Source organism: Hydra vulgaris, chromosome 04 (genome assembly GCF_038396675.1).
Source record: "Hydra vulgaris chromosome 04, alternate assembly HydraT2T_AEP".
NCBI classification, from domain to species: Eukaryota; Metazoa; Cnidaria; class Hydrozoa; order Anthoathecata; family Hydridae; genus Hydra; species Hydra vulgaris.
The window spans coordinates 9,405,826-9,426,469 of NC_088923.1; the positions used below are offsets into that span (position 1 = coordinate 9,405,826).

Below are 20,644 nucleotides of genomic sequence, written 5' to 3' on the forward strand. Positions count from 1 at the left end.
TTCCAGTTTTCTATTTCATTTTCATCTATCCATTTAAAACCATGTATTGGAAGTGGTTTACTCATTGCCCATCCATATAGATTATTAGCATCTAGATATCGGACGAATGTTGATTCTTTGCTTTTGTCATATGCGTCATCCATGTACTTATTATTAGAAGTTCCTAATCTATTGGATATCATACTGATTCCACCTCTTATCCCTTTCTTTATCATTAGGATCATATCGTAATCGTTCAACAGTTCTAATTTTACTTTTGTTTTCTTCAATGCTGCATCCCAAGCATTCTCTGCAGAACAATTTTCTCTTCCACTGCTTTTGGCGCCACAATACAAAAAAAAATCATAAATGATCCCACTTGAGCCCGATCGAACAAACATTTTAAAACCCCATTTATGAGGCTTTTTCGGATTATATTGGCGAATCCCACTTTGTTTTGTTTTTGCAGGTATAATTTGCTCATCAATAGAATGTACTGGTTCTGGCTCTATTTTGAGACAATTATCCCGTACCATTTCTAATATGGGTCTAATTTTGAAAAGTTTATCATTCTTATTATCTGCTTCATCTTTTTTTAAAATTGTCAACTACATGAAGATATCTTCTTAAGGCTTTATACCTATTAATTGGCATTACGTCAGCAATTGTATTAATTCTGATTTCATTCATCCAGTACAAAGAATAGTTTGGCAGCTTTAAAATACCCATTAACATTTGCATTCCCATAAACTGTTCCATTAATACTTGTGATTATTGACTTACTAGAAAGTTGGGTACTATAAAGATTTGTTTGTTCTACAATTAATTCTGTTATTTCTTTTGTCCAGAACTGGGAAAAATAATCAAAAGGTGTAAGTTTAGTAAAATTATCGGGGGCTAATGCAAAATTTTCTCCCATAAATTCTGCACTGATTGGTTGAGGCTTTGTAGATCCCCACCGAAACTCGTGTGGTTTTTTTTTTTGCTTACTGGCTCAAAATTTGATATATCTTGATCTTCACCTGGACATATTTTTTCATTATCAGTTTCTTCTTCATCATCACAATCAATAAAAGGTTGTCGAACTTCGTTTTCATCATCAGAGGATTCGGAGAGTTCTGACAATTCTGATTCAGAACCAGGCTCAAGTACAAAGTTCACAACATCCTGAACTGTGTATCGCGTTTTTTGATAACGTTGTCTTTTCCATAACAACAATTTTGGTAGTTAATTTCTTTTTTATTTTTGATTTATTTAGTCTATATAAATGAAATTATCTACTAGCACTACATATGTATGTGTATATATATATATATATATATATATATATATATATATATATATATATATATAATATATATAATATATATTTATATACACACGATAAAAAGAGAGAGAGAGGCAATATAATGAGCATACAAATGATATTGGATTAAACTTCCCTTATAATAGAAAACTAAAGTAGCGATATATCTAAAATAAGATTTGATACAAAATATATCCATGACTGGACATGTATGGCAACAAAATAATTTTTATAAAGTTATGCATCATAGAGTCAAAGCTTATAAAAAACAAACGATGTAAAAATACAGAGTAACTTCTTATAATTAACATTCACTATAAATATGATAATCAACTAAAAGTTCTGACACCACTTGATGGCCTGAAATAGTTACCCATTTTATTCCAAAAAATGTGGCGACAATCTAGGCATTGGTTCTCATAAAAAATGCCACTAAACTGCAATCTTTGTTTACTAATTGCGTTAGCATAGTCTAAATACCGTATTAAACCAAGAACATCCGGGCTAGTTAAAAAATTATAGAATTAAAATAACCTTAAACTATTTGTTGCCATACGGCAACCCTGACCTGTAAAGGGTTAGCATCTGTATTTGGTGGAATAGTCTGTTTTTTTATTCCAAGGCACGTTAAACTTGAATTTGGTATTATCCCTAATTCACTAAGACTAAGTGATTTATTATCAACATATTTTTTTTGTAGCAGCATCTTGTAAGTTAGTAGGTTCTGCTACATTTATTAATTTATTAGAATTCAAGTTAATATTACGAGTTGCATTACTTTGTCCATCTCTCCTAATGTTCAAGTTATTAGCTTGAGTTGTTGTTAAACTATCTATAGCTATAAATGAAGTTCTATCACGACCGAATATATCAACAGGCATTTTATATATAAAGAAAAATAAATTCCCATAGATTTCTTAATAATATTCTGAAAATCATGTCCCTCATCTATTTTTTTTAAAACATATAAACACAAGTGTTCACAGAATGAGGTATTTCCAAATTGAACTCTTTCACTGTTATTATAAACAGGACTTTTTAAATAATCAACAACTTCAACAGGCGGTGGTAGTCCATAAGAGTCAAAACTTAGTCTTTTATCTCGGTCTTTGTACCATCAAATCCAGTGAAATCCTTGCGTACTTGAATCTCCTGTACTTAATATTCCACATTCTTTTCTTTGTTCATTTTTTGGTAATTGATCTTTTACAAATAGACCTCTAAAATGTTTTATTTTTAATACTTTTGCTGCTTTGATCAATTGAAAATTTGTTAGTGGTTTATTAGGTAGAATTATTCCTTCAACATTGACAAGTTTATAAAATTTTAATTTCCATTTTTATTTATAAATTATTTTTTTCTCAAAAAATAATTTTTGGGCTCCCCTACCCCCTACCCCTGGGGCTCTTTGACCTCTTTGCCTATATGTCCTATTGTCCTATTGTCTTATTGTCTTATTGTCCTATTGTCTTAAAAATTCTTCGAATTTCTTTCTTTTAGTTTGTAATGTCCATATGCTAATGTGCGTATTCCATCTTCTAAAATAACTCTTTTATCGTCTTCTGCGCTTAATCCTATTTTATTGATCTCTTCTGTGTAAATTTCATGTGAATATGATCTTATTTCATTCATTTTCCTAATATGATCTTATTTATTTAATAAACAATCTTTGTAATCTTCATGTGTTATATACTTTTTAACAACTTTTTTCTTTACTCCTTTACATTTTTTGTTATCTTTTCCGTGTACTTTGAAAGAATACAATTTTGATCTGAGTCCTACAAATTCTTTAACTTGTGCTCCTCCAGCCTCATCTTTAAATATTCATATTACTTTCTTATTAACACCAACTTTAAATCCTACATTACTAATTGCTGGGTGATTTGGGTTAAACTCACTTGTATCAAATTTGTATTCAATATCTTTAGAAATATCTGAATAAAAGTCTTCTGTTTTAATTTCATATGCTAAAGAATCTGTATCTGTGAATAATAGTTTTGCTCAATCAGCATAGTTTTTCTTTATGTAATCATAATGAAACTAATACATTAGAGTTTTGCTCAAATCTAATAAACACATTCCTAAGTAAATTGGTTTACCATATTTTAATTTTGTTCTTTTCATATGTATTGCGATTAAGCTTTCATCAAATATTGTTCTACTTTCAAAGTTTGGTTTCGATGCTAGTTTAATAGCTTCATTTCTGTCTGTTACTAATCTAATATCAACTCTGTTTTTGACATTCTCCATTGTTTTTCCAAATACTGAATTGTTCATGAGTTTAAAAAAGTCTTTTTCAAAATCATTCGTTGCTTTAGTTCTAAGTTTTCTATTTAGTTTAATGTATTCATTGAGCCATGCTCTTTCTTTAAATTTTATGCTTCTGTGAATTTTAGTAATCTTTAATCCTAATCTTTCATATAGTTTTAGATTTTCATAATGTACTATATAATTTTTCTTATTATTCAAGTTGGGGACTAATTTTTCAACTTTATCGATATTTAATCTTTCAGGTGCAAGTGGATAATCATTATGTTCATCATGTAGATGTTCAGGGTAATCTAAATCTACTTCTAGTATACATGGAATTGATTTCCAGTTTTCTATTTCATTTTCATCTATCCATTTAAAACCATGTATTGGAAGTGGTTTACTCATTGCCCATCCATATAGATTATTAGCATCTAGATATCGGACGAATGTTGATTCTTTGCTTTTGTCATATGCGTCATCCATGTACTTATTATTAGAAGTTCCTAATCTATTGGATATCATACTGATTCCACCTCTTATCCCTTTCTTTATCATTAGGATCATATCGTAATCGTTCAACAGTTCTAATTTTACTTTTGTTTTCTTCAATGCTGCATCCCAAGCATTCTCTGCAGAACAATTTTCTCTTCCACTGCTTTTGGCGCCACAATACAAAAAAAAATCATAAATGATCCCACTTGAGCCCGATCGAACAAACATTTTAAAACCCCATTTATGAGGCTTTTTCGGATTATATTGGCGAATCCCACTTTGTTTTGTTTTTGCAGGTATAATTTGCTCATCAATAGAATGTACTGGTTCTGGCTCTATTTTGAGACAATTATCCCGTACCATTTCTAATATGGGTCTAATTTTGAAAAGTTTATCATTCTTATTATCTGCTTCATCTTTTTTTAAAATTGTCAACTACATGAAGATATCTTCTTAAGGCTTTATACCTATTAATTGGCATTACGTCAGCAATTGTATTAATTCTGATTTCATTCATCCAGTACAAAGAATAGTTTGGCAGCTTTAAAATACCCATTAACATTTGCATTCCCATAAACTGTTCCATTAATACTTGTGATTATTGACTTACTAGAAAGTTGGGTACTATAAAGATTTGTTTGTTCTACAATTAATTCTGTTATTTCTTTTGTCCAGAACTGGGAAAAATAATCAAAAGGTGTAAGTTTAGTAAAATTATCGGGGGCTAATGCAAAATTTTCTCCCATAAATTCTGCACTGATTGGTTGAGGCTTTGTAGATCCCCACCGAAACTCGTGTGGTTTTTTTTTTTGCTTACTGGCTCAAAATTTGATATATCTTGATCTTCACCTGGACATATTTTTTCATTATCAGTTTCTTCTTCATCATCACAATCAATAAAAGGTTGTCGAACTTCGTTTTCATCATCAGAGGATTCGGAGAGTTCTGACAATTCTGATTCAGAACCAGGCTCAAGTACAAAGTTCACAACATCCTGAACTGTGTATCGCGTTTTTTGATAACGTTGTCTTTTCCATAACAACAATTTTGGTAGTTAATTTCTTTTTTATTTTTGATTTATTTAGTCTATATAAATGAAATTATCTAATACCACTAAATATGTATTTTTATTTATATATATATATATATATATATATATATATATATATATATATATATAATATATATAATATATATTTATATACACACGATAAAAAGAGAGAGAGAGGCAATATAATGAGCATACAAATGATATTGGATTAAACTTCCCTTATAATAGAAAACTAAAGTAGCGATATATCTAAAATAAGATTTGATACAAAATATATCCATGACTGGACATGTATGGCAACAAAATAATTTTTATAAAGTTATGCATCATAGAGTCAAAGCTTATAAAAAACAAACGATGTAAAAATACAGAGTAACTTCTTATAATTAACATTCACTATAAATATGATAATCAACTAAAAGTTCTGACACCACTTGATGGCCTGAAATAGTTACCCATTTTATTCCAAAAAATGTGGCGACAATCTAGGCATTGGTTCTCATAAAAAATGCCACTAAACTGCAATCTTTGTTTACTAATTGCGTTAGCATAGTCTAAATACCGTATTAAACCAAGAACATCCGGGCTAGTTAAAAAATTATAGAATTAAAATAACCTTAAACTATTTGTTGCCATACGGCAACCCTGACCTGTAAAGGGTTAGCATCTGTATTTGGTGGAATAGTCTGTTTTTTTATTCCAAGGCACGTTAAACTTGAATTTGGTATTATCCCTAATTCACTAAGACTAAGTGATTTATTATCAACATATTTTTTTTGTAGCAGCATCTTGTAAGTTAGTAGGTTCTGCTACATTTATTAATTTATTAGAATTCAAGTTAATATTACGAGTTGCATTACTTTGTCCATCTCTCCTAATGTTCAAGTTATTAGCTTGAGTTGTTGTTAAACTATCTATAGCTATAAATGAAGTTCTATCACGACCGAATATATCAACAGGCATTTTATATATAAAGAAAAATAAATTCCCATAGATTTCTTAATAATATTCTGAAAATCATGTCCCTCATCTATTTTTTTTAAAACATATAAACACAAGTGTTCACAGAATGAGGTATTTCCAAATTGAACTCTTTCACTGTTATTATAAACAGGACTTTTTAAATAATCAACAACTTCAACAGGCGGTGGTAGTCCATAAGAGTCAAAACTTAGTCTTTTATCTCGGTCTTTGTACCATCAAATCCAGTGAAATCCTTGCGTACTTGAATCTCCTGTACTTAATATTCCACATTCTTTTCTTTGTTCATTTTTTGGTAATTGATCTTTTACAAATAGACCTCTAAAATGTTTTATTTTTAATACTTTTGCTGCTTTGATCAATTGAAAATTTGTTAGTGGTTTATTAGGTAGAATTATTCCTTCAACATTGACAAGTTTATAAAATTTTATTTTCCATTTTTATTTATAAATTATTTTTTTCTCAAAAAATAATTTTTGGGCTCCCCTACCCCCTACCCCTGGGGCTCTTTGACCTCTTTGCCTATATGTCCTATTGTCCTATTGTCTTATTGTCTTATTGTCCTATTGTCTTAAAAATTCTTCGAATTTCTTTCTTTTAGTTTGTAATGTCCATATGCTAATGTGCGTATTCCATCTTCTAAAATAACTCTTTTATCGTCTTCTGCGCTTAATCCTATTTTATTGATCTCTTCTGTGTAAATTTCATGTGAATATGATCTTATTTCATTCATTTTCCTAATATGATCTTATTTATTTAATAAACAATCTTTGTAATCTTCATGTGTTATATACTTTTTAACAACTTTTTTCTTTACTCCTTTACATTTTTTGTTATCTTTTCCGTGTACTTTGAAAGAATACAATTTTGATCTGAGTCCTACAAATTCTTTAACTTGTGCTCCTCCAGCCTCATCTTTAAATATTCATATTACTTTCTTATTAACACCAACTTTAAATCCTACATTACTAATTGCTGGGTGATTTGGGTTAAACTCACTTGTATCAAATTTGTATTCAATATCTTTAGAAATATCTGAATAAAAGTCTTCTGTTTTAATTTCATATGCTAAAGAATCTGTATCTGTGAATAATAGTTTTGCTCAATCAGCATAGTTTTTCTTTATGTAATCATAATGAAACTAATACATTAGAGTTTTGCTCAAATCTAATAAACACATTCCTAAGTAAATTGGTTTACCATATTTTAATTTTGTTCTTTTCATATGTATTGCGATTAAGCTTTCATCAAATATTGTTCTACTTTCAAAGTTTGGTTTCGATGCTAGTTTAATAGCTTCATTTCTGTCTGTTACTAATCTAATATCAACTCTGTTTTTGACATTCTCCATTGTTTTTCCAAATACTGAATTGTTCATGAGTTTAAAAAAGTCTTTTTCAAAATCATTCGTTGCTTTAGTTCTAAGTTTTCTATTTAGTTTAATGTATTCATTGAGCCATGCTCTTTCTTTAAATTTTATGCTTCTGTGAATTTTAGTAATCTTTAATCCTAATCTTTCATATAGTTTTAGATTTTCATAATGTACTATATAATTTTTCTTATTATTCAAGTTGGGGACTAATTTTTCAACTTTATCGATATTTAATCTTTCAGGTGCAAGTGGATAATCATTATGTTCATCATGTAGATGTTCAGGGTAATCTAAATCTACTTCTAGTATACATGGAATTGATTTCCAGTTTTCTATTTCATTTTCATCTATCCATTTAAAACCATGTATTGGAAGTGGTTTACTCATTGCCCATCCATATAGATTATTAGCATCTAGATATCGGACGAATGTTGATTCTTTGCTTTTGTCATATGCGTCATCCATGTACTTATTATTAGAAGTTCCTAATCTATTGGATATCATACTGATTCCACCTCTTATCCCTTTCTTTATCATTAGGATCATATCGTAATCGTTCAACAGTTCTAATTTTACTTTTGTTTTCTTCAATGCTGCATCCCAAGCATTCTCTGCAGAACAATTTTCTCTTCCACTGCTTTTGGCGCCACAATACAAAAAAAAATCATAAATGATCCCACTTGAGCCCGATCGAACAAACATTTTAAAACCCCATTTATGAGGCTTTTTCGGATTATATTGGCGAATCCCACTTTGTTTTGTTTTTGCAGGTATAATTTGCTCATCAATAGAATGTACTGGTTCTGGCTCTATTTTGAGACAATTATCCCGTACCATTTCTAATATGGGTCTAATTTTGAAAAGTTTATCATTCTTATTATCTGCTTCATCTTTTTTTAAAATTGTCAACTACATGAAGATATCTTCTTAAGGCTTTATACCTATTAATTGGCATTACGTCAGCAATTGTATTAATTCTGATTTCATTCATCCAGTACAAAGAATAGTTTGGCAGCTTTAAAATACCCATTAACATTTGCATTCCCATAAACTGTTCCATTAATACTTGTGATTATTGACTTACTAGAAAGTTGGGTACTATAAAGATTTGTTTGTTCTACAATTAATTCTGTTATTTCTTTTGTCCAGAACTGGGAAAAATAATCAAAAGGTGTAAGTTTAGTAAAATTATCGGGGGCTAATGCAAAATTTTCTCCCATAAATTCTGCACTGATTGGTTGAGGCTTTGTAGATCCCCACCGAAACTCGTGTGGTTTTTTTTTTTGCTTACTGGCTCAAAATTTGATATATCTTGATCTTCACCTGGACATATTTTTTCATTATCAGTTTCTTCTTCATCATCACAATCAATAAAAGGTTGTCGAACTTCGTTTTCATCATCAGAGGATTCGGAGAGTTCTGACAATTCTGATTCAGAACCAGGCTCAAGTACAAAGTTCACAACATCCTGAACTGTGTATCGCGTTTTTTGATAACGTTGTCTTTTCCATAACAACAATTTTGGTAGTTAATTTCTTTTTTATTTTTGATTTATTTAGTCTATATAAATGAAATTATCTACTAGCACTACATATGTATGTGTATATATATATATATATATATATATATATAATATATATATATATATATATATAATATATATAATATATATTTATATACACACGATAAAAAGAGAGAGAGAGGCAATATAATGAGCATACAAATGATATTGGATTAAACTTCCCTTATAATAGAAAACTAAAGTAGCGATATATCTAAAATAAGATTTGATACAAAATATATCCATGACTGGACATGTATGGCAACAAAATAATTTTTATAAAGTTATGCATCATAGAGTCAAAGCTTATAAAAAACAAACGATGTAAAAATACAGAGTAACTTCTTATAATTAACATTCACTATAAATATGATAATCAACTAAAAGTTCTGACACCACTTGATGGCCTGAAATAGTTACCCATTTTATTCCAAAAAATGTGGCGACAATCTAGGCATTGGTTCTCATAAAAAATGCCACTAAACTGCAATCTTTGTTTACTAATTGCGTTAGCATAGTCTAAATACCGTATTAAACCAAGAACATCCGGGCTAGTTAAAAAATTATAGAATTAAAATAACCTTAAACTATTTGTTGCCATACGGCAACCCTGACCTGTAAAGGGTTAGCATCTGTATTTGGTGGAATAGTCTGTTTTTTTATTCCAAGGCACGTTAAACTTGAATTTGGTATTATCCCTAATTCACTAAGACTAAGTGATTTATTATCAACATATTTTTTTTGTAGCAGCATCTTGTAAGTTAGTAGGTTCTGCTACATTTATTAATTTATTAGAATTCAAGTTAATATTACGAGTTGCATTACTTTGTCCATCTCTCCTAATGTTCAAGTTATTAGCTTGAGTTGTTGTTAAACTATCTATAGCTATAAATGAAGTTCTATCACGACCGAATATATCAACAGGCATTTTATATATAAAGAAAAATAAATTCCCATAGATTTCTTAATAATATTCTGAAAATCATGTCCCTCATCTATTTTTTTTAAAACATATAAACACAAGTGTTCACAGAATGAGGTATTTCCAAATTGAACTCTTTCACTGTTATTATAAACAGGACTTTTTAAATAATCAACAACTTCAACAGGCGGTGGTAGTCCATAAGAGTCAAAACTTAGTCTTTTATCTCGGTCTTTGTACCATCAAATCCAGTGAAATCCTTGCGTACTTGAATCTCCTGTACTTAATATTCCACATTCTTTTCTTTGTTCATTTTTTGGTAATTGATCTTTTACAAATAGACCTCTAAAATGTTTTATTTTTAATACTTTTGCTGCTTTGATCAATTGAAAATTTGTTAGTGGTTTATTAGGTAGAATTATTCCTTCAACATTGACAAGTTTATAAAATTTTAATTTCCATTTTTATTTATAAATTATTTTTTTCTCAAAAAATAATTTTTGGGCTCCCCTACCCCCTACCCCTGGGGCTCTTTGACCTCTTTGCCTATATGTCCTATTGTCCTATTGTCTTATTGTCTTATTGTCCTATTGTCTTAAAAATTCTTCGAATTTCTTTCTTTTAGTTTGTAATGTCCATATGCTAATGTGCGTATTCCATCTTCTAAAATAACTCTTTTATCGTCTTCTGCGCTTAATCCTATTTTATTGATCTCTTCTGTGTAAATTTCATGTGAATATGATCTTATTTCATTCATTTTCCTAATATGATCTTATTTATTTAATAAACAATCTTTGTAATCTTCATGTGTTATATACTTTTTAACAACTTTTTTCTTTACTCCTTTACATTTTTTGTTATCTTTTCCGTGTACTTTGAAAGAATACAATTTTGATCTGAGTCCTACAAATTCTTTAACTTGTGCTCCTCCAGCCTCATCTTTAAATATTCATATTACTTTCTTATTAACACCAACTTTAAATCCTACATTACTAATTGCTGGGTGATTTGGGTTAAACTCACTTGTATCAAATTTGTATTCAATATCTTTAGAAATATCTGAATAAAAGTCTTCTGTTTTAATTTCATATGCTAAAGAATCTGTATCTGTGAATAATAGTTTTGCTCAATCAGCATAGTTTTTCTTTATGTAATCATAATGAAACTAATACATTAGAGTTTTGCTCAAATCTAATAAACACATTCCTAAGTAAATTGGTTTACCATATTTTAATTTTGTTCTTTTCATATGTATTGCGATTAAGCTTTCATCAAATATTGTTCTACTTTCAAAGTTTGGTTTCGATGCTAGTTTAATAGCTTCATTTCTGTCTGTTACTAATCTAATATCAACTCTGTTTTTGACATTCTCCATTGTTTTTCCAAATACTGAATTGTTCATGAGTTTAAAAAAGTCTTTTTCAAAATCATTCGTTGCTTTAGTTCTAAGTTTTCTATTTAGTTTAATGTATTCATTGAGCCATGCTCTTTCTTTAAATTTTATGCTTCTGTGAATTTTAGTAATCTTTAATCCTAATCTTTCATATAGTTTTAGATTTTCATAATGTACTATATAATTTTTCTTATTATTCAAGTTGGGGACTAATTTTTCAACTTTATCGATATTTAATCTTTCAGGTGCAAGTGGATAATCATTATGTTCATCATGTAGATGTTCAGGGTAATCTAAATCTACTTCTAGTATACATGGAATTGATTTCCAGTTTTCTATTTCATTTTCATCTATCCATTTAAAACCATGTATTGGAAGTGGTTTACTCATTGCCCATCCATATAGATTATTAGCATCTAGATATCGGACGAATGTTGATTCTTTGCTTTTGTCATATGCGTCATCCATGTACTTATTATTAGAAGTTCCTAATCTATTGGATATCATACTGATTCCACCTCTTATCCCTTTCTTTATCATTAGGATCATATCGTAATCGTTCAACAGTTCTAATTTTACTTTTGTTTTCTTCAATGCTGCATCCCAAGCTAATCCTGGTGATTTATAATACCAAGCAGGATCTAATTTATAACAATTCATACAAGCATCTCTAAAATTTTCAAAGACGTCAGCTAGTAAAAGCACATCTAAAACATTGTACAAGTCATGATAATCGTTAAATGTTTTGCAATGAAACTCATTCCACACAGTTTGTGCATGTGAGTAATCATCATCACTTATATCTTCATCGTTCAATATTGAAAAGAATAATTCCTTTGGTGGTAGTTGGGGTTCATTAAATTTATCAACAGAGTCTACCAATTATATGGATATACGCCTTTTTTTAGTAATAAATCTAATTGTTTCCTGAATACATTTTTCCGATATTTTTACACTAGTCTTTGCTAAATTCTTTGATAAAGCATCTAAACTAAAAGGCATAAATCTATAATAATCTAAGAAACGAAGCTCACGTTTAACTTCAAATTTCTAACCTTCTTTAATATACTCATCAACTTTAATTTCTCTAGAAAAACTAATATACTTTTCTTCATTGTTTGGTATGCAACTTAATTTCCCTCCTGATAATTTCTTTTTAAATAAGTGAGAATCATAACCAGATAAATTCTGAAGTAGTACTGAAAAGAATTTTGGAATTTTATAATTTAAGTTACAATTTTGATGAGCAGCACCTCTATATTTTCTAGTAATGTGACAGTTGTCACGTACTTTATTTTTTCCAAGTTCTTCTCCACAAATGTGACATTCTGTTGCTGCATTAAAATCATGCTTGTTTTCAGTAGTAAATATCATCTTTTTAGGAAACTTAATCATACCACAAATTTTCTTAATATCTTCTTGTAGACTATCAACAAATGTTTGTGCAACATCATTTGTTTTACTACTTGCGGTAAATATGACTGGACTGCTTTGATAAAAACTTTCATCAAAACATTTAATATAATAACAGAATGATCTTGTAATATGTTTTTGATATTGTTTAGTATAAGATTTACTCGGATTGGGTTCACAAGTGTCAATTTGTTTTATAAAACTTTCAAAGTCAGCATATACTACAAACGGAACACTCATTGATTTATTGTGATTATTAAATTGCATTGTGGAATTTGGTGGTGGAAGTTCGATACGTACTGTATCATGTGTTTCACAATACGATTTATGATTAGATAATGATTCTTCAGAATTAAACCCTCAGAAACAGTATCTACAATAGTGTTTTTTGAAATGTTTATTTGATATTTGCGATGAAAGTAATTTGCCTAAATTTTTTATCAAACAGTAATGATTTGTTTCACCATTTGAGATTAATAGTAAATCTATTAAATATTTGCAAACATTATTCTTTGATACATGCAAAATATGAACTTCTGAATTTTCATAACCATATACATTGACACTGATACCTTGATTGTTCTTCTCAAATTTTGTGATTTGATTTAATGATACTGGAAAATCTATTTTATCCCAGTTTATTTTTCAGCTTGATTTTTAAGCTCTTTATCTACTCTTTTAGAATTTTTAACTGTTGGATTTAATGCTCTTTTGACGCACCACTTAAAACATTGATTATCTTCATTCTTTATATTAATTATTGCTTTTTTAGTTTCTAAATTTTTATCCAGTGGAATGTATGATTTAGCTTTAATCGGATTATACTCAAAAATATTGATATCTATCTTTTCAACAGAAACAAAACTCCAACCTGATCCTAACTGTTGAAAAGATGATAATGATTCAAAAACTTTCTGCTTTGATATTTCATAAAACTCATCTAAATATGTTGTTTCTAATACAACTTGATTATTCGTTCTAAATGGAGCAGATGTTATTATAGTTTCTTCTGTTTTAATATCAGTACGCTTCATTTCACAAGTGAGAACTATATAAACTTTTGATTTTCTATTTTCGGTTAGTATTTTAATTGCACTTTTTTTCGCAGCATTCGTGAAAGATATAGCATCATATCCTTTTGTTTCTTTAACTGAAAACTGATTGGTTACATTCTTAACAGTTGATCGTGATAATTTAAATTCTATTGGATTTCTAATTCCAAATTTTTGATACAAATTTGAAACTGTAGATTTTAACTCATCAATCTTTTCATTAGCTGTTTTTTTAGTTTTATCAGGAACATATGATAAAATCAAATCTGAAAGAGAATTAATCTTTTTATTTCTTTCTTTTCCAATTTGTGTAATAGGCTCAAAAGGTGACGGAGCTAAAATTGTTGATGATATCTGGAACAGGCTCATCAAGTAGATACTCTGTTCTTATGTGTGTGTGCAATAACTCTCTCGTTTTATTTTCCATTTTTATATATCAAGATAATTTTTTTAATTTTCATTTTCTTTAAATAATTTTTCAAAATATTTTTTTCTTGTCATTTAAAGAAATTTAAACTTTTTTATATAAAACTTAAATGCATCCCCCCCCCATCCTCGTATTCTACAATAACAAGTAGCATTTCTATATTTTGCAATCTCTTGATCTTTTGTAATTGTCAATGTTCTATATACAAAAGGTGACGGAGTTAAAATTGTTAATGTTATATCTGGAACAGACTCATCAAGTAGATCCTTCGGATCCGTGCGAGGTAAATACTCAATATCCATTTTTTATATAGCATGATTTTTATTTTTTTAATTTTCTAGAACTTGATTTTTCAATCTTATAACCATTATCAATCTTACCATCACGCATTTCAAGATATCTATATCCATGACCAGTTCCACGCATTGCACTATATAAGGATTTATATACTGTTTCTTCTCCTGTCTCCATGTTTGTTAATTTAATAGTGACTGGTTTTTTCTTAATTTTTTTTAATCTTTCATATTTTGGATCTATTTCTTTTTTCTCTTCTTTTACTGGATGTATTCTAGGTCTTCCAACTGATCTTTTCTCATCAACATTTTTTACTGGATGTAGTCTAGGTCTTCCAACTGATCTTTTCTCATCAACATTTTTTACTGGATGTATTCTAGGTCTTCCAACTGATCTTTTCTCATCAAAAATTTTTACTGGATTTATTCTAGGTCTTCCAACTGATCTTTTCTCAGTTACTTCTTTCACTTCAGCCATAATAAATACTATATATAATAACCCATTTTCATTTTCAATTATTATCAATGAAGCGATATTGTCAGATGTTTTTGAAATATTATTTTCTTCTAATAAACTTTTTAAACTTTTCTTTGTATAATACATTTTTTATTATATAAAGAAAAAAATTTTAAATATTTTTTAAAAAAAAATTTAATTTTTAAAAATTTAAATAGTAAATTTAATATTATCTGCTTTAAGTTCCATTATCTAATCAGATAATACAAGAGCATATGCTTGAGTATTTGCTAGTACAGCTGTATTAAATGTTGCTCTAATTTGTACTTGTATTGTTGATGATTTTAATGTTTCTGATTGTTTATTAATATCAAAAACAAAAATTGGGTATAAATCTCTATAGTCAGAAGGACTTATATTGCTGTTTGCGATCAATTCAGTCATCTCATAAAATTTTCCTTTAAACAAAGATGCTTCTCTATAAATTCTTGAAATTTTCTGATTTTGAAATGACAAATCATAATCTTCAGTAGGATATCTGGTATTATTAACCATAATGAACATATTTTTCAAGTCACAATGATCAAGTATTGAAGAATTGACAGTTTGGTCACCGTTAGCTCTATTTGTTTGAAATCCGACAATAACGTATCTAGGATTTTCAGGAGGTGTATGTGAGGTCAATTCCCAATTAAAGGAAGTAACTTGTTGAACATTTGTAGTATAACACTGACGATTTCTAAAACTTACTCGAATGGCCACTTTATTTTTAACTTCATCAATAAGTCTTTTTTTTTCTTTACCTGATGGTATCAAATTTGGCATAAGAAGTTGTATTCTATTAAGAATAACTTTTCCTGCAGAAGCACCAGCAAGCCTAAAAATTGCATTATTATCACATTTGTCTTACAAGAGCTATTGTATGTTTGAGACCATAAATAAATTTCTCGTAATCATTACAGAATCCAAAAATGTGTCTTAAAGGTACGCAAAATGAAAATGTTCCTTTTGTAGTTGGTTTCTGAATTAGGTATGCTTGTCTTGTTGCAAACCCTGTGTTCTCAGCAAGTACTGCTGTTGATGTGGTATCTTATACCACAATTGATTTAATCTTTGTGCGAATTGAAAGTCATTTGCATAATTAAGCATTCCTAACATTGTAGTTGTTTGACCTGGATTATAAACAGCTTCTATCTCTTTGTTTGATAATTGATATGTTATTCGATTAAATAAATGCATAAGACCATTATTTGTAAGCGCCACTGCATCTGCATTAGGATAAGCTGTTCCATCAGCTTTGACAAGTTGCCCTTCAAATAAGAGATACGCTTTAGATGGAAGTGCTAACAAATCTTGTTCATTAATGTTGATTCTTATTTCTCCAGGACTATTTAGATTTGTGCCATTAGTAGATTCATATATATGTTCTTCATATCTTTCAATTCCATTATCTATCTCTATCGGTTCTGTAAAACTAAATACTTCAGAAGTCGTCATTTTATTTTTTTATATACAATATAAAAATTTTTTTTTTTGATTGACAATTCTTAAAAACGATACAAAAAAATTTACGCAAGCTAAATTTACTAAAGCTAAATTTACGCAAGTCGAAGGCCGCGTCCCATTTTAACTAGATCTTCTATTCTTACAGCATTTTTATTTGATACTTTGCATGGTCGACCTTTGCATGGAGCTTTTTTTACTGATCTTATTGCCGAACCCAACATCAATTTATTTGTATTTGTTGTTACTTCATCTGCATTATTTTTTAGATCATTAGATCCATAAGAAGCAGATGCTATCAAATTTGAAAGTATTTCTTTACTTTTTTGACTATTAATAGGTTGTGAAGCTATTTTTGATGACACTTTATCAATTAAATGTTTTCCTTTTTCAACTGTAGCATTTTTAGCAGCTTCTATCACTGATTTTGAAAGTTCTTTTCCTGCTGATTTAGCAGCAGTTGTTGCAGTTTTCCCTTAATCAGTAGCAGCCATCTTATTCAACATAGCTGATGACACTCTTGTTACATTTGACGCTTTTATCCGTTTAAATAAATCTCTTATGGTTTCGAATATACCACTTCCTCCAACAACATGTTTCTTTATATGTCTCTTATTATTAACAATTAGCATTTTTATGTACTATATATTCTTTTATATTCACTGAGATATAATTATAAAGTTTTTGAAGTGCTTTATACTTTGAACTATCTACTATACCTTGTCTTAATAATTCATCACAAATTGCAACACCTTCATTTCTTGCTTCAGTGTTACCTGCTTTCCATGCAGCTATACATAAATAAAGCTTTTCAACTAATGCATCACGGTCGCTAGGAAGAATTATAGTTCGTACTCTACCTCCAATTCCTTTTCCTCATAATTTACGCTTCCTATTTTCTTTTATACCCTTCCAAATAGGTGCTATTTTTTCTCTGTATTTTCCACTGCAAGACGACTTTTGTTTGTATGGGTTTTCAGAAGTAATTGCATCTGTTTGTATTAATATATCTTGATACTTTGTAAGATCATCTTCATTATATACTCCTTTATTAGGATTAAACTTTACTATCAATACCCAAAGGCCAGGAGTACCATAATATTTTTCATCATCAATAATTATATCGTTATCATTATTATGTAGTGGTTTTTTTCCAATATAAAATACACCATCTTCATTACGTATCCCAAATATAGTATCTGTAGATTTTTTACTATTAGCATACATTCTTAGATAATCTGTTGCAATTTTTCTTATACTCATACCATCTTGACTATCAATTAATGGATTGTACAATTTTTCTAAGCCTAAATGTAAATTAGTTTCAACCATCCTTTCATTTCAATCATTCTGCTTTACTCTTTTTTTAGTATCTAAGTAATATTTAACAATATTATCCCTTATTTCAGGATCTTCAATTTTTAGAAATGACATTTTACTTTTTTTATAAATAAATATAAAAAACACAACTCTTTATGTTTTGACGTTTAAATTTTACGTTTTGACGTTTACATTTTTGCTAAATTTGCTTTGGAATATATTAATTGTTTCATCTCTTCCTTGTTTAGTTAATGATTCTTTAGTTTGTTCATTTATTAATTCTTTTGAATTTGTTCTAATTTTCTCAAGCATAGCTTTAAATTTTTCAAGTTCACTAAGTATTAGTTTAAATTCATTGTCATCTATATTTCAATCTACTAAAGCTTTAGAAATATAGTCACTTATTGTATTTAGTTTTGAATCGGCAAGTACTTTAATCTTTTCATGCTTTTCTGCTTTTAAATTTAATTTTTTATTAACTTTTCCTCCTATTAATGATAAAACGCCTGCTCCTAATGCTGTACCTTCACATGCGATAGCTACTGGTGATGCAACTATTGTTGCTAAAAAGCCAATACCAATAGTTCCAAGTGCCATAGTGCTTGCTAGTAATGAATTATCAATGGCTAAAAGTATTTTTACAGCTCTATGATACTTTTTACTTAACATATTTCTCTTTTCTCTCTAACTCTCTATTTCCTTTTGAATCTCACTAATTGTATTTAGACGGTATAGATGTGCACAAATAATCTTATTTTCTTCATCAGGTGCACTTGGAAGATTTGGATATAATTGATTAATATTTTTATCATTTTGCATATCTGAATAAATATTATTACATAGCTTTTTGAAATTAATCTCCATTTTAATAAGTAAAAAATAAATTAAAAAAAACAATTTTCTAAAAAAATTTACAATTTAAATCCACAAAACCTAAACTATCCCATTTTTTAATCAATATATATCAGAATCAGATTCATTAAAAAATTCTAAGTTATATTTTTTTATTTTTTTTTCACTTATATCAATATTAAACTCTGCTAATATATCTAAGACTAACTTTTTTAACCCAAGTTCCTCTTTTAATGAAACTAACGCAACACCTTCATTAACTACACCAAAATTTATAGGAATATATTGAAATGATAGAGATTATATTTTTAAGTTTTTTTGTGCAAATATTTCATATTTATTGGCATTTATTAATACTGAAGGATGCTTCAAATCTTTGTGTACTTTAGAATGAAGAATTGATTTTGGAAGTTCATTTGGTATTTTTCTTATAAGTTTATGTACTGGCGTTTCTTTTTATAAAGATTAGAAAATAATTTTAATAAATCATGAAAGTATATTCAAAAATGGAATATTAGCAAATGGTGAATTTGGTCCTAATAATAAACCGGATCCTGTTGATGTATATCCATTTCCACTACGTAAGTACAATCCATCACCTATAGAGCCACCTTTACTCCATGGTCTCAAATATAATCCATTTCCTGCAGCAGTCATTTTAATTCATTTTCCATTCTTTTTCATGTAGACAACACCCCTTCCAGCAATTTTATCAACCATAGCTGATCCAGCTGCTGAACCTACTCCTGTTAATAAACCTGCTGTAAGAGCTGGAGCAACGCTTGATAATAAAAATCTTTCAGCTGTACCAAGGAAAGGTTATAGTGCTCCTAGAAATCCACCCTCTATTTTAGAATTGTGAATGAGTTGCGCTTTAATTAAATTAATTATCACACCAGTACCATTGTCATATGCTTTCGTAATTTTATTTAATTGCCTTTTTGTTACAGCTAATACATGATTGCCATTAAGATCTGAATGAGATAATTTAATACTAGCACCATAACCATATTCATCAATTGCTTTTTTAATTGTTTTCAATTGTCCCTCTGAAATATTTACTTTAGTTTTGGTATATTTACTCATTTTTATATGTAAGTAAAATATTTTTTTTTTAATTACGAAAATTATTTTTTTCTCTTATATGAAATCTAATAGTTACTTTTTCTCCTTGTAAATCCGAAAGATTTCCATCTTGATCAACCAATCTATTTTCAATTTTCGATATTTTTTTAGTACTACTGGTACATATGTTACGTAATTCGGCTCTTTAACAATTTTAAATCCAGGTTCTTCATCTGGGAAAAATGAATATATAACGTTACTATTTGCTCCATTTACATACGATGATTCTATTATATCACTTGTTACTAGTATACTATTAACACCTAATATGTTTATTGTATTAGTTGCTATATAGTAGTCTGCATAATATATTGCACTGTTAAAACCAAAAACAGTTTTAACTGAATTTGAAGTTGTAAAATCACCTTTATAACCAGTTGAATAAAGAAAGGAGTAAACCTATAGATAGAGTTAATAATGCAGCTCACCATCACGATCTTGCTTATAAATACTTCAATGACACAGCAAAAAGAAATTTAGCTGATAAAATTATGATCGAAGAAATGAATTCTTTAAAAAATCCAACTATACGTGAAAGAATTGAACGAGGTATTATAAAACCTATTATAGCATCTAAAGAAAAATTTGGGTTTGGTGTTGAAACTACACAAAAAAACAACAAACGATCAGTAAAAAAGAAAAGGGTAAAGAATTGAAATGGACTGACACACTTGCAAACGAACTTCATAAACCAGTTGTAAAGCTATTCAGAAAAAGAAAAGTGATTGTAAATGGAATCGATGAAATATGGGCTGCTGATTTAGTTAACATGTTGGAATAGAACAATGAAAGATAAAATGTTTAAGTACTTTTCAGCTAATTCTACTAGAAAATATATTGACGTTTTAGATGAAATGGTAAATAAATACAACAACACAAAGCATTCTTCAAT

The 20,644-nt window shown here is 28.7% G+C and overlaps 1 protein-coding gene across 1 annotated transcript; it reads right to left on the reverse strand.

Annotated features, from left to right (window-relative positions):
• Positions 1 to 10,512: 10,512 nt before the first annotated feature.
• LOC136079164 (uncharacterized) lies at positions 10,513 to 12,990 on the reverse strand. Its single transcript, XM_065794886.1, has 5 exons — positions 12,366 to 12,990; positions 11,142 to 12,185; positions 10,941 to 11,024; positions 10,736 to 10,856; positions 10,513 to 10,678 (listed from the first exon to the last, which is right to left on the reverse strand). Exons 1-5 carry the CDS (start codon positions 12,988 to 12,990, stop codon positions 10,513 to 10,515), a joined length of 2,040 nt encoding a protein of 679 aa, XP_065650958.1.
• Positions 12,991 to 20,644: the final 7,654 nt, after the last annotated feature.